This window comes from Lathamus discolor, chromosome Z (genome assembly GCF_037157495.1).
Source record: "Lathamus discolor isolate bLatDis1 chromosome Z, bLatDis1.hap1, whole genome shotgun sequence".
NCBI lineage: Eukaryota > Metazoa > Chordata > Aves > Psittaciformes > Psittacidae > Lathamus > Lathamus discolor.
Genome location: NC_088909.1, coordinates 88311117 through 88325080, shown reverse-complemented (window position 1 = coordinate 88325080; position 13964 = coordinate 88311117). Strand labels below are relative to the sequence as shown.

At 37.2% G+C, this 13964-nt stretch overlaps 1 protein-coding gene across 9 annotated transcripts in view; it reads left to right on the top strand.

Annotated features, from left to right (window-relative positions):
• The window catches only part of ERBIN (erbb2 interacting protein), a 111739-nt gene that overhangs the window by 57427 nt on the left and 40348 nt on the right, over positions 1-13964 (top strand). For all 9 annotated transcript variants that reach the window (XM_065661267.1, XM_065661271.1, XM_065661273.1 and 6 more), the window contains 2 exons: positions 7620-7698; positions 8396-8485. In XM_065661267.1, coding sequence (XP_065517339.1) covers positions 7620-7698; positions 8396-8485 — 169 coding nt within the window. The remainder of the gene's footprint in view (positions 1-7619; positions 7699-8395; positions 8486-13964) is intronic.

Genomic DNA, 13964 nt, shown 5'->3' with positions numbered 1-13964 from the left:
CAGTTTTACCCAGCCCTAGGGTCTAGAGATACTTTGTACTAAAAAGTGGAAGGTCTTAAAAATGGTTTGAGGATGAATGCTTGGAAGACTCTTGTGGGCTTCCAAAAGTATCCTAGCTGTGCCAGTACATGTATTTAAAAGGAATATAAACCAACACGCCCCCCCCCCAATGTCATCTTGTTTTCTTTCTCTCCATCAGCTCTGATTATTTAGCAGTGCAAGTTATTGTTTTTGGTGAAAGTGATGAGGAGGTGTTATCCGTTTAAACAGATTAGGAGGTTAACATACAATATAAAACAGGATTCATTACAGCTTGAACCTCACAGAATTTGAATGATTTTTTAGCTTTCAGATTAAAAACTTAAAATTTTGAATTTCAGAATTGGTCTTAAATGAGAAAATTTAGAAATACTAAACTTGCTGCAGACATGTAATGGGGTCAAAGCTATAAAAAAGCAGTTTGCATGTTAGTACTGCTGCTTTTTCCACATGTGGAAATTTACGCAAAAAAGCCTTTTGTCATAATTGTGAATAAATATTTTACTGTACAGAGATATGTCATTAAGTACTCACCTTGTTAACAAAATAAGCATCAAATGTATTGTCATTATGGTATTTTATTGCTCATTACATTATTACAGTTTTCACAACAATAAAGATAACATTTTTCTTTGAAACTCCAGAAAAGCTTAAAAATCTCCCTATGGAATTGTTTCCTGGGGTTGTGTCAGGGTTTTTTGGGTTGTTTTGGGCTTTTTTTGGGGTAGTGTTTTTGTGTTTGGTTTTTTTGTCTGGCTTTGGGGCTTTTTTAATGAAAACACTGTTTAACTTGTTCTAGTCAGATTTGTAGCTTGACTGACATTTTGGCATTAATCATTATATAGACTCAACAAATGTTATCTGGTTTGCTTTCCAAAACCCTTCCAAGCAATCCTCCATTTTTCATTGCGTAAACTTAAGAAAGGAGCATCCCCCCCTCCCGAGTACTTATCATAGCTTACAATCCTGCATGTGTCCCTCGTTAAAGGAAAGACAAATGGGAAAGGGAAGCTCAAAACTTTCGAGAGCATGTAGAATTGGAGAAAAGGACTTTGTAAAGTGGAGATGGAGAGGTGAATCTTCTTACTAACCTGTAAGTAGGTACTTGTCAAGCAAAATCACTTCAAAGAAAAAATCAAGAAACCCAGTGGAGACTGTTTTCAGAATTTTAAAAAAAGAAAAAGTGTTTCTAGGAAGAGAACTTCTGTGCATAAACATAGAAGAGAGAGTAGAGAATGAAAAGTTATAATAAATTTTCAAATCAGTGTTTTATTAAGTTGGCAACAAGTTTAATGGTGATAGGTTAAATCGATGACATTTATTTTTTTCAGTTTTACTTCTTGAGAAAGGTAGGTTTCTTCCATAGGTATCTAAGCTTATATATTTTTGCTTTTAGTAAGAGATAGTCAGAAAGCTAGGCTTCTGTAATGCTCATATACAAGGAAAACCAAGTTGCAAGGAATTTTACAATTCTGACACTGAGAGTTCAAGGGCAACAACTGACATATAGCAGGTTTCAAAAAGCTTTGGGATATCTATTTGCAGAACAGAGTTTATTTGCGACAGTTGCTCCTTTCTTTTGAAATTATATATTTTTTTCTAGGCTAGGCTTTCACTAAGTAAGTCAGAGACTCCTAAGCTGCTTGGCAGCAACTAGAGTACTGAGTACTGTGTTGTGCACATGGAGGTCAACCTTGCAACTCCAGCTCTGAGCAGGAAGGTGTTACGGCTGCCCTACAGCCTAGACAGGCACCTTGTGGAAACCTGAGCTCTTGGTTGATCTGAAATCAGCTACAGCAGGGACCCTCTAAGAATTTTGGAAAGAGGAATGAACAGTCAAAAGGAAGGATGGATGGGTCAGCACTGTGCTGACCTATATTGATTGGGTTCTAACATACTGCTTACTTTGAATAATGAGAAGGGCTGCTCTTAATTCACAAGGTATGCATAAATCCCAGATTGAAGCAAATTATATATCAGAATACAAACTGCGACTGATACTTTAAGCTTTCAGTTTAAAAATTTGGATTGTGCAAACATTTTACATAATCTTTCGGACTGTTGTGGCCCATATTTTTGAATTCTGAAAATATTTTGATTGCCATGTTGGCAATAGTATTGGTTGGAAGGACAGTTGTAGTAGAGGCCTGAGTGGAAGAACAAACAAAAGCTGCTCTTTTTACGGTTAAGCTGCTTTTCGGCAGGTCCTAATAGCTGCTTGCCCAGAAGTTGAGATCAGAATGAACAGATTAGCTGAGGGAAGGATATATGTAATTGAGGTGCTTTCAGGCTCAGGCAAACCAAGCCTACATGTTTGCCTTTGTGTCCTCTGTATTTGTAATGGTGCAGAGTGGGACTGGTACACAGTGGGCTGTAGTTTCATTTGTTTTGCAGCAAGAAGGCTTTTTGATTTGTCTGGTGAGAACTTCTTCCTTTTGTCACATTCCTGACAAACTGAGAGATCTAGCTGTAAACTCTCACTTGGCAGTATCACCCATATGGCTTCCATAGGTCTTGTATTTGTTAATGATTTTCCTTCTCTGTGCTTTTTAGGAATTAAACCATAACCTCTTTTTTTTTTTTTTTGTTTGATTTTTTTCTTTTACAAGCCTCTTTAAAACATTTTGTGATTATGTGTAAGAAGAGGTGGAACTTGGTTATGAACAGCAGAGCAAACACTCATATGCAGTAGGGCTGAAACAGTGCATATAGGGGTGTTGGCTCTGGAGGTCCATTGCAATGAAGGATTCTGCCAAAAGTTGACGTAACTTCCACAGTTTTCTGTAAATCTGAAGTTGCCAGTATTTCTGAATTAAAAAAAATATTATCTGAAGGAGCGAAAATGTCATCCTGGTCTGCAAGTTATGCTGACCCAGGTAATAGGAAAACGTTGTGCTATGCAGGGGAGGAGATGAGTGTAACTCCAGATGGTGAGTGGGACCTCAATTATACTTAAAATTGCCTTAATCCAGTCTAAACAGAGAGGCATTTGTGCATGTTTGCTCTGATGAACTGTGCCAAAACAGTCATTGCTCTCCAGGGAGTTAAAGTTCAGGAGAAATTCCATATTTCAGCCATGTTATGTGATCCAGAACTGAGGCTGATTACCTTCAGATCTGTGGCCATTGACCAGAAATCCCTATATGACCTTTTATATATGACCTTTTCCTTGTGCCCTTTGGGCACATCCACAGCTGGTCTGGGGTCATGATTAGACACCACTTTCTTGGTTAGGCTCATTAGATATTGAGTTTTTGCCAAGTAGAGTTCTGAATGATGAATGCCTTCTGCTTTTGGCTTAGTCCAACAAGAATTTTAGGCTTTTCTTCCTTAGCTTACTGCTAAATTCTGTAATACTGTTAAGTATTACAGTCCCATCTCTCTCTTCCCCACCGTGCCCCTCTTTTTTTTTTTTTTTTTTTTTTCAAAGTGGTGTTTTTGGTAGGAACCAGCCAGTGAATTTAAAAATGCCTGCAATTTGCAAAAACAGGGAGGAAGGCCCACTTTGGTGGGAAGCTGTACTACAGAAAGAACTTTGCTTTCGATTCAGTTTGAATCTGGTAGTTGTAATTAAAGATTGCCAGCAAATGTGTTTTCTCCTGTGCTCTGTAAACGGTCATAGTCCACAAGTGGGATGGTTTGGTTGTTTTGTTGTTCGGGGGTTGGGTTTTTTGGTTTTGTTTTTTTGGAAAATGGTAAGTGTGATTTGTAAATAAGTTACAGCACTGAAGTCAGTTGGGGATGATGGCTGTTACCATGTAGGGTAAGAAACAACAGCAGGATGAGGAATTGTCCATATGAAGCTTTTCAAGTAAAGTGGATAAGGCTGCAACAGACTAGGTAACTCCTAAGTAATGTTGCACTGCCTTCTATAATCCTTGAGTATCAGTATATAAAGAAAGAAAAATGAGATGTAGAAAGTAATGTGGATCTCAATTTGCAGTGCTCCTTTGATCAGATGCACACGGAGGGTGGGGGTGACTATCAAACTGATTAATTCGCACAGTGTTAGAAAAAGAGAGCAGAAAGATGTGGTCACAGAGACCCTTGAGATACGCTGAGCTTCCTTAATGGGCAAGAAGATTCAGGACACTAAGGTTAGGTGGAAAGCACAGACACAAGGAACAGGTTCTCTTATAAAGTGCTCTCAGATCTTTCTCCAGCCTTCTTACATACTCTTCCTTCATACTTGCTTTTAAAATTTGATTTCTTAGTGGGAAAACTGAAAGAATACTAATCCAACAATAACTGCATGTTTTTAGCATGCAGGAAGAAAATGACCGGGGGAAAGTGAATGTCTGGGGTTGTTGTATAGTCAGGCAATAAATGCAGCTTCCTATCATGTGACAGCAGCAGTCCCCTGTTGGTTTTTTTTTTTCCTATCGTCTCAATGTGTGCTACAAACATTAGGTTTATTTCGTGCTGTCATTCCCAATTTACTGCTCTTTAGAATGATGGCTGACATTTATCCATACTGAAGTACTGAGTGAGGTTTGTAAAGCTGGTGTATACCATAACAGTCCTGACTAAGCAGCAGCAAAATTAAATTCAGAGGCTCCTTCACTGTTAGCTTTGACATATCAGTTGAATTTCTGTTGTTAATTTGTTGTTAAAACTGTTGCTGCCTCTTGCCGAAGGCATAGTCAAACAGGAGACTACTGTAGAGTCCTGCGATTATGTACAAAAGCATATTGATATAACATGTCTGTATTTGGATAGCTAATATTTTATTTGGCTGTTCCTTTGAGGGTAAGTTTACTTTGACATTTTCCTCTCTATCAGATGTTCTCTGTTTTGTTTTCTAGGTAGTTATGACAGATTTTAGACTTCTATGTTTCAATGAATTCTTGACACAGCCAGTGGAAACTAATAATAAGAACATGAGGTTTAACATACAATCATAAAATCATAAAATCAGTTGGAAGGGATCTTAAAAACCATCTAGTTCCACCCCCATGCCATGGGCAGGGACATCTTCTGCTAGACCAGGTTGCCTCAAACCCCATCCAGCCTGGCCTTTGACACTTCCAGGGATGGGGCAGCCACGGCTTCTCTAGGCAGCCTGCGCCAGTGTCTCACCATGAAATCTTTCATCCAAGGTCTAAGCCAGGGCTAGCAGTTTCACTTAAAAACTGAAAAACTAAGCTTAGAGAATCTCTCAGTGTAATTCAAACAGTAAAACTAATGGTACAAGGTGAGTCTGAAACACAATTTTGCTTCTGATATTTAAATGTATTGGAAATGTTTCTCTAAATGCAGAGATTATATGACAGCAATTGGTAATGTACATTTCTAGTCTTTCTGTGGTGGTTTTCTAATCTTTCTTTAAATCTGTCCTTGGACTTGAAAATATCACTGCTGCTTTCCAGAAATGAAGCTTCATTACATCAAAGTATTATGATGTAGTGAGTTAAATCAGGATTCCCTATTGTCATTTTCTGCTTCAATTCCACTTACAGCGCCAGTAAACCTCACATGGCTGAAGCTGTATACATCATAGAATCAAAGAATGGTTTGAGTTAGAAGGCACCTCAAAGATCATCTATTTCCAGCCCCACTGCCATGGGCAGGGACACCTTCCACTAGACCAGGTTGCACAAAGCCTCATCAAACCTGGCCTTGAACACAGCCAGGGATGGAGAACCATATTTATTAACATGTGTATTTACATGAACAGGTGTGGGAGTAAACCAGAAGTGTCAGAAATCTTCACCTGTATTATAGTTGATGATTCAATTCCTTCTGGTCCCCTCTGCTTCTATATTTTGTTGTTCTCAAGTTCAACCAGCTGTTTCCCAAAAGGCTTCCTGATACTTAGAGATATTTAAACACCTGGATTAACTGTGTGGCTTACTGTGCTTTTCTTGCTTTTCACTTCTCAGTACAATACCTGATATGAGCAAAAAACAATAGTTTCAATCATTTAGTATGGCAAGAATGTTCCTGTCAAGAAAGACCTTAAAATCTGCTTTGACAGAAATGATGTCTCTACATGCATTGAATTTATGGAAAAATTAGCATGGTGACTTTGCTGCTTGACATCACCAATTGACTTAGTTTGAAAGTATGTGTTTTATGACTACTTTTCTCGTCAGGTGGTATTGCCAACTCTTAAGTCCTAATGTACGAGGTCAATCTTGTTGCTGCACAAACATAGAAAGAAGCAGACTCAAGACTAGTATTAGAAATTGTGTCATTTCTTATGTAAGTAAAACTGCTATTTAGCAGTTGATGTTTTGCCACATTTTCTCTGCTTCAGTATTCTCAGAACGTATACATGGAGAGATAAAACCAAGTCCCACCTGCTATTCTGAATGAGAAGACTCACTGCTATTATCTTTCTCTCTGCAGCTGAACTGTAAGAAAGTTAATATCATTTGGAGCAGCACAAAATGTCTCACTAGCATAAAAGCAAACATCCACAGAGTACAGTTCCTTCTTAGTAGTCAAATTCCCCGAGTTCAGGCTGCCCTCTCCACATACTTGATAAAGCACCCTAGAAGTGGACACAGTTAAATGCACTCTTTGAAAGGCAAACCCAAGTTTTTTTAAACTGTATTTTACTGGCATAGCAGTTTTTTCTTGGAAAAAAATAGTGTATTCTTAATCCAAATGGAAATACTGCTGTATGAATTGTTGCTGTACTTAGGACAAGTTTATTTAAAATAAACACACCTGTCCCAGAGTGTAAGAACAATGTAGTGACACACTACAAAAGCAACTTCAGGTGTGATAACCGTGGTTTTAGGTATTCTTACAGTATAATAAAGATTGAGGTGAAAGTCTCAGGCAGTAGAGTGATTCAGTACTGATACCCTACTGACATGGTGGATACCCCTTTCCTGTTTTCAAGGTGTGTTTTGTCAGTTCTGACAAATGCAGCTTTGGTAGATATATGGACTGCAAAGTCACTCTGGCATTTCTGGAAATAAACTTGGAAAAAGAGGTGGTTACCTATTGTTTTAATTTTCGAACATAAGTGTGTCTGCAGCATCTTTGTCTTCTTCTACAAATAATCTGAAGGTAACAGCAAGCATAGATCACATTTTGGGATATCTCTTCAGAACTGTGAATGCTGTAAGCATACTTCAAGTTTTGAAGCCTTACCATTTCACCTGGATATCATACAAGCTGTGCATTTGACAAACAGATCCTGTTGGAAACTTTGTTTTACCATATAAATTAAAGTCTTTACCCCTCAACCGCCTCTCTCCCTCCCTCCCCAATAAATAATATTAGTAATGAGGGCCTGATCTTAGATACATTACAAAGTACAAAGACTTTAATATTTGTTAACGAGCAGTGGAAATTGTTAGTGTACAGTGTCTCTGTAATGTTGCTTGGTACGTAGTCTGCTAAGCTGCACTATGAAATGCTTTAGGAATAGTATAGTGAAAGAATTGATACTGCATAAGAGTACTTCTTTAATGAAAACTGTGTCTGAAGTGAAATACCAAAGAACCAGCTCACTGTTTGCTAAAACAAAGTTTTTATGGTTAGTGTTTTTATGTACATAATTTTTATGCCTCTGATGTCTAATAATTTAAGACTGTTTCCCTACTTCTTTCTGTGTTTTGCAGGCATACAGGAGTTTCCAGAAAATATAAAGAACTGTAAAGTTTTGACAGTTGTTGAGGCCAGCGTAAATCCAATTTCAAAGTAAGTTTGTAATTTTTTTATGTTTTGTATTTTGTGCAAACACTGCTGAGTCTTAAACTTGCCCCAGACATGCACCCACCCTTGGATGCAAGCAACAGAGTCACAGTGCAATGAGGTTCATTAAGCTCATTACACTGCGATAAAGTATAGCTATGTCATTGAAGTATTTTGCCCAAGTTAATAGGCTATGTGGAAAATCCTGCATTATACCATGTTTCTTGCTCAGCTTTTATAAATCTATCAATTTTCTGTGAATGTAGAGAAATATGAAGAGTTTTCTTTCTTAATAGCAATAATTTTCCTCTAAAGCCTGTACCACTGTGTTTCAACCTTAGCTTATATTGGTAGATTAGTGAAGTGTAACTCTTTTGGGGAAAAAATGCATTGTGTAGGTTTTAATTATGTTACTGTCTCTAGTGAGTGCCTCCTTCACATTAGGTGTCAGGAGACCACAAATAGGAAGGCTACATTTGTTGTTTGTAGAATTTATTACCTGTAGATACTTAGTACTTGTAAAGAATTTTGAAACTAACCTGACAGAGAGCAAGTATTGTCTAGTGCAATTTTGTAGAAATTCTGGTATTACCTTAATTTTGATGTTATCAGCATGTAGGACTTAATACTGTATTGTTTGAGAAAATATGATTTAATGCGCTAAACATAATTGGAACAAACCCATTACATTATTTCTACGTAGACTTCCGGATGGATTTTCCCAACTGCTAAACCTAACACAGCTGTACCTGAATGATGCTTTTCTTGAGTTTTTGCCAGCCAATTTTGGCAGGTAAGTTGCATTTAAAACTTAGTATATATATTTAGTTTTAAATTTATACAGAGCAGTTTCTGCTGCTTCTCAGGCAAAGTGTAAACTGGAGGAGGGGAAGAAGTGTACATTACCAGTCCATTTTTTTAGTTACAGAAAAAAAATTGATTACCATTTTTTAATTGGACTTTTAAAGGACAGTCAGAAGGCTTATGAAGAAGCAAGAAATAAAACTCATTTACACACTTCCTTCTTTTACAGCACAAGTCTGGTACATACGGGAGACTAGTATTTCTGAAGTATGGTTTGTTTATCACTTAGTAATTGTAGTGAAGCAAATAATGACATCTGCGATTCCATTTGTCCCCTCCTAGCTGTCTGGATTCTTTATACACATCTGTAATTCTCAGGTGCCTTGTTGTCAGAAATCTTCCTGAAAGACTTAGCATGTTTATGGTGTGATGACTAAGCAAAATTATTACGTGTAATAGTTTAAATACAAGTACCAAACCCCTACATCTTTAAAATGGAATAAATCTTGGGAGCTGAAGCGGAAGGGTAATATTGTTAAAAGGAAGACTCCTAGATATGCATAATTCATCCAGTTCTTATCATACTGATTTAGCCATTTCTGCTTTCCCCCCCTCACTCTCTTTGCTGTTATTTTATACTCTCTTTTCCTAAATTCATTCTTCGGGAAAAACACCTACTAGATAACCAGTCATGGCTGCATGAAAGCAGTTGTCTTAATCTGTATGGTTATAGTCCATAGAATAATGGAGTAATTTGGGTTGGAAGGGACCTTCAAAAGTCATGTAGTCCAATGCTCCTGCAGTGAGCAGGGATGTCTTCAACTCGATCAGGTTGCGCAGAACTGCATCCAGTCTGACCTTGAATGTCTCCAGGGATGGTGCATCCACCACCTCTCTGGGCAACCTGTACTAGTGTTTTACCACCCTCATTGTAAAAATTTCTTTCTTATGTCCAGCCTGAATCTCACCTCTTTTAGTTTAAAACCATCACCTGTCATCCTATTGCAACAGGCCCTGCTAAAAAGTCTCTTCCTGTCTTTCTTATAGGCCCCTTTTAAGTACTGAAAGGCCGCAATAAAATCTCACTTGAGCCTTCTCTTCTCCAGGCTGAACAACCCCAACTCTCTCAGCCTTTCCACAGAGAAAAGATGTTCCATTCCTCTGATAATTTTTGTGGCCTCCTCTGGACCCTCTCCAACAGGCCCATATGTTCTCCATATAGTTGGGTCAACATAGTTTACAAGAAATTAGAAATGCCCCCAAGTGTAGTGCTGCAGAAATTTGGCAGATCAGGAGATGTACAATGAAGGATGAACACAGGTCCACTCCATTAGTGACCATTAGTTTATTAGTCACTTGTGATGGAATTGCTGGCCTGTTCTTTTCTGCCCAGTTCCTGGACTTTCCCTGATGAACTATTAAAAACACCAGGTTTGGTACATGTTCAGCTAACAGGAAAGCTGCTTATGATGCAGGAGAATTAATTGCTGTGCTTGTTTCTAGTACACAAAGTTTGCATTTCAAAAGCCTTCATTAAGGTTGAAGAAGAAATATCTGGGAGATGCATAGTTTTTACTTGTTGGCATTTTAATGATTGCCTGTACATTTTTCTGTTCTGTTTTTCAGTCTAACCAAATGACAAGATTTACTTAGTAAAAAACAGGTACTACAGATAAAACTGAAGAGTTCAGGTTGACACAGTTGGTCTTATCAGTAGTAAATATTTCACATACTTTTAAGGAGCCTCGTTAGAGTTTTTTCTTAGTCCCTGGTTAGGGAAATGGTGAGGTCATTAATTACTAACAGCTTAAGAATAAATTAGCTACTGAAGGCAACTTGAATGCCAGTTCTGCAGTGTAGTGCTTCTCTCAGTGACTATGAAGAATTCAGGCTTTTTTTTTTTTTTTTAACAGAAATAGTGACTTGCAGCATCCTAGCTTGAAACTGAAATGAAAACTTTTCTCATCAGCTGTTTTTGAATGAATTCAAAGTATTCATAAAAGTTCACCTGCTAATAATGGTGTAACACAGAATAAATACTATTCTATAGCAAGATACTATTTAGATCAAATAAATTAGAAAACAATTAATTGGTAAAATGTAATTTCAAAGTAAGGTTCAGACCCCTTCGACATTGAGTGATCAGACCACTCTGCCACCCCACAACTTTACAAGTGGGCATAAACACTTGCTAGTGCAAATGGTCTTTTAACTTGTACTTCAAAATGTGCAAATACATTTTTAAAAAACAAGCCAAAAAGCTCTGGTAGAAGCTTTTGGGATGTATAGAGGATTGTTGGTTATTTCCATAAAGGACAAGCCTTCAGCTTTTCTTCCCATTCGGCGCATTAGTTGTTTTGCGTATGGCCTTAAAGCTATTACTTTTCATTACATGGGAACACATGATCAGCTGAGTAGTGTTGCCTGCTTTTACTGGCAAAATGCATCTTAAAAACTCAGCCAGTGTCATATTAAAGCCAGAAAGGTTTTTATGCCACATGTGTCAGGGTGTCTCTAGCAGCAGTTCAGGTTAGAAGCTGGTTTCCCAGATCAGTTTCTCTCTGACTGTTTATATTAATTTGTTCCACAGTTTAATTGCTGTCATCTCTCATGAGTGTTGTCACCCATTCTCTCACCTGCTGTTTTACAGTGTTCTTGTATCCCACTTTTAGTTTGTTAGACTAAACAAAATTATTTCTCTCTAGTATGTTAAGTTTCCCTTTGTGCCTGGTTTTATTAATACATCTTGGAATGAGTTTCAGTTTGACAGAGGATGATGACATGTATAGCTATATTTAGAGTTCAAACTGAGATCTCTTCATGGCTTGTACAGTGTCATGAGTATCTTCTTGTTTCTCTTGGAAATGTCTGTGGTTATGCTACAGTGTTCCGCTAGCCCTTTTTGTAGCTGCCTAGTATCATTTCTCACATGATCGACTAATGCCTTGGACAGCTCAGTTAGAAATGGCTGATGTCTCTGCAAGGAAATCATGAGTACTTGACTTGATGCTATGGCATCTTGTCCCTTTTCTATTTTATTTTTTTTTTTTTTTTTTGCAGTCCTTAAAGTTGTACTGTTTGGGTTTTTTTTTTCCCCTATGTTGTTCTAATAATTAATTGTATTGTCTGTGACTGTCTTGTGTGGTGTCAGCCAACTTAAATGTTTTTCCAATCCTTTAGGACTACTGCTAAAATACATTGAACAGAATAGTAGCAGAATGGTTCTCTGTCACGGGTATTCAGGCTGGTGCTTCGGAAAAGCTTTATGTAATGCAAACTGCTTTTTGAGTATCCATGCAGCATTTTATTATATTTGCCTCCATGCTTTATTCTGCCTTCAAAATTTGTACTAAAGCTTTGTATACTATTGAGGTCAAGATTATCCAATCTTTTTTCCCCTTCTTTATGAGCACTGCATACTTGCTGTCCCTCACTTACGTTGTACCAGTCCAGCTTGTTAAACTTATTAAAAATCACCAGGCTTTTGATCAAATGTGCTAGTTCCTTTGGAATTCTGATAAAGTGGGTTTTTTTTTCCTCCACTCCCAAATTCTAATTTAAATGCATTAATATTGGCACAGATCCCAGAGTTAGCCTTTATGCCAGCAGTGCACAGGAATGAGAATTGCTTATTCTTACCTAAGAAAACCGAATCTGTTGTATCTAAACGCATCATGTATATTTAAATTTAGCTATACAAATATGTAAGCAGAGTATTCTAAACTTGAAGCTCACTGCATGCTAATTTTGAGACAGGGCTTTGGAACTGAAACATTATTTACTGTTGGATGTTTAGGATAAGGAGTTAATCTTCAGTGTCATTCTAAAAACTCTTGAGAGGTTTGTCTGTAATCGGGTGTTGCTTCCAGAGCCTTTTTACTATGGTGTTGCAATGAATTTCCCTTTAATCTTCTTTCTTAATAATTTCCCAGAGGTATTTGCAGTAGCAGATATGTTTAGATATGTTTACTCTGGGATAATTGTTTACATAAATGTACAGTAATAATTAAATTGGGGATTTGATTTAGATGTATGCAATTTGCTAAAACCTTTGCAAATGCAACCTGCTATAGGATATATGCATCAGTCCTCTTGCCTTTATTTACAATAAAAAAAAAATTTAAAAAAGTTCTGCTTTATCAAAACTGCAAATGAAGTAAAAAGTAAAGAACATCTCTGAAATATTTTTTACTTTCCAAGGCATGGCTGCTGTTAAACAGCAACTTTCCAAGTACACCTGCTATATATTTCTTTCACATATTTTACAGATTGTATAATTTAAAAATCTGATTTTAGCAAGAATATTGATCCTATCCTGGCAAGACATTTATGTAGAGATTTTACTTTATTTAAAAGTTGAGCTATATTTTAAAAGCAGGCTAAGTTGGCTACATTAAATAACCATACTGGAGTAATAATTTTGTGACTGTTACACCAGGTATACAGGTAGTTGAATAATCCTCTGTTACAGCTTTGTGTTTAGGTGATGTGTAAATATTTCTGTGGTAATGGGTTTTTCAAGTTGAGAAATGAAATATTTCCGTATGAGTATGACAAATCTTTGTGATAGAATGGCACAGGAAATACATATTCTGCCACTATGACTTCTCTCTTTTCTTTAGCGTAGGTGAACTAGTTCTCCCTCTGTATTTCTTTTCAAATTAAGCCCCAGTTTTTCAGTTCCATTATAGCAGTTCAGATACTTAGCATGGATGTTTACAGCAGCAATTTAAACTGGCTAGGCTGAGTAATTGATGTGTATTGTTACATTAAATTGAGTTAACCCTTCCAGTCATAATGAAAGAAGTGACAACTGCTTCAGTCCAATACTTCTCGTCAATTACTGCAAGAAAATTACTAGTTTAGACACAGCCTATATATCACAGCCAGGAGAGATTAAAAATGTTTCCCTAGTAGCTCTACAGGTAGGGAATTCATTACTATACCTTCCTTCAATTTCTTAGGGTTTGCTGAAGAAAGGGTGGAACATGAAACAAGGTCACACAGCTATGAACCTTTCTATCAGCAAAGTCAGTGTTAAAGTTCACAGAATTGGCTTATTAGAAGTGTAGTACAGTGAGCTCTGTCTAAAGTGAACAAAGTGTGATTATGCATATATATATATATGTAGTTTAGCATATGAGTGGAGTATTTCTGCTGCATGAAGCTGAGCCATTTGATTGCATACACCTTATGAAGAAAAACTACAAACTGCGCAGGTATTTCACCTGTCATCAAAGCAAAATACCAACTGAAGCCTAATGCAGCATTTGGCTATTTTGGGGTTCAGAATTCCAAGCGCAAAATGACCGTTCATCTGAGAGTGCTTAAACAAACTAGTTCTGTTTTGTCAGCGACTGGTACCTTAGGATGCAGGTAAGAAGGTTTGGAAATCCTTTCCAGTTATGTCCTAGACTGACAGCAATGATATTACTATGAAGTGGATTTTTATTACAGTATTCTTGCAG